This window comes from Rhagoletis zephyria, unplaced genomic scaffold (genome assembly GCF_001687245.7).
Source record: "Rhagoletis zephyria isolate East Lansing unplaced genomic scaffold, Rhagoletis_zephyria_1.1 Rzeph_scaffold_70420, whole genome shotgun sequence".
NCBI lineage: Eukaryota > Metazoa > Arthropoda > Insecta > Diptera > Tephritidae > Rhagoletis > Rhagoletis zephyria.
The window spans coordinates 1-1,319 of record NW_016227471.1 but is presented as its reverse complement, the minus strand read 5'-3'; the positions used below and the strand labels follow the sequence as shown (position 1 = coordinate 1,319).

The window sequence follows — 1,319 nt, the reverse complement described above, 5'->3', positions numbered from 1 at the left end:
CGCGTGATAACATCATCGCACAGGTGCTGGAGATGCTCAACAAGTACAACTAGACTTTCTGTAAGTTCATCTTCATCTTCGTCAGTTTCGAATTCTTCTCTTCAACGCCAACGACCAGTTTTGTCAGTCACCAATAGCCACAATTTTTTTGGTGGATAAATCACTTCACTTCTTTGCTGATCATTCCATCCCATCCATCGCTTCTCATCCTCAACGCTACCACCGCCACCGCAACACATCTTCCCGTTTCTCTCCCTCGTTTTTTTGTTAACGATCTTTTTTGACTTCTTTGTCTTGTAATTCCATTTTCCACTTTTCATCCTTCTTCACGCTGACATTCTTTAGCCATATTCGCATCCTTTATTTCGCCATATTCCCCTTTTTTGCTTGGCACCTGCTTGCTTTTTCTCCCTCTCTCACTGCTTCCTCATTTTTCTTGTATCTTGTATCTAAAAAGAAATAAAAAATGTTAATACAAAAATCAGTTTGCAACTGGAACATCTAGTGGTACCTTTGGTAAACAACAAAAAAATGTGCTGAAAAAATAAAAAATAAGAATGCCGGTTCTGTGAAATAGCCGTCCGAATGGGGGCTGGCGCTGTGGAAATGGCCGCCAGTTGTTTTGCAGCCGAATTTTACCAACTCACTTGATTGAGCGGGATTTCAGCAGGATTCTCATCTGGTAAAGAACAGTTCTGGTTATTCAACCCTTATCAGGTTTCGCCCGACCTCCTCATCTTGCATTTTAATTAGAGCCCTCAGCATCATCATCAACAGCCTCACCGTTCTAGCAGAAGTAGAAGCCATGGCCACCACCTCTAACCGTGTCGGCCATCCGGTGCGCAACCGAAAGCGTAATCGCAACATCTACAACGAGGACGAGGAGACCTCCTTCGGCCCCTCGAATCGCATCAGTCAGCTGTACGCCAGCCAGCCGTCCACGTCGGGGTCGTCCACCTCCACCGCCGCCGGAAACTCAACGATCACAAACACCGGCACCGCCTCCACCTCCGCCTCCTCTTCATCAACATCAACATCAGCTGCTGATAACAAGGGAGCATCATCCAAAGGCAAACAGGTGTCCGTCTTTGGGCCCTCCTCCTCCTTCTCATCTTCAAAAGGAGGAGGAAGCCAGAATGAGTACAACAACAACAACAGCAGCAGCGGCAACAGCGGCAGTAGCAATAACGCCAGCACTAGCACCAGCACCAGCAACACTGGCAGCCCCTCGAAGGCGAATCGCTTCAACAAGCACATCGGCGCCGCGGTGACCACCAGCCTGAAGACGCTGCTGAAGCTGCCCAAGGCGCACAACTGGG

The 1,319-nt window shown here is 48.4% G+C and overlaps 1 protein-coding gene across 1 annotated transcript; it reads left to right on the top strand.

The window, feature by feature from the left end:
• Positions 1–805: 805 nt before the first annotated feature.
• LOC108357097 (putative protein TPRXL) lies at positions 806–1,267 on the top strand (the record flags this gene model as incomplete). Its single annotated transcript, XM_017608188.1, has 1 exon — positions 806–1,267. A coding segment is annotated over exon 1 (462 nt), but the record flags the coding sequence as incomplete, so codon positions are not given.
• Between the last annotated feature and the right edge of the window lie 52 nt (positions 1,268–1,319).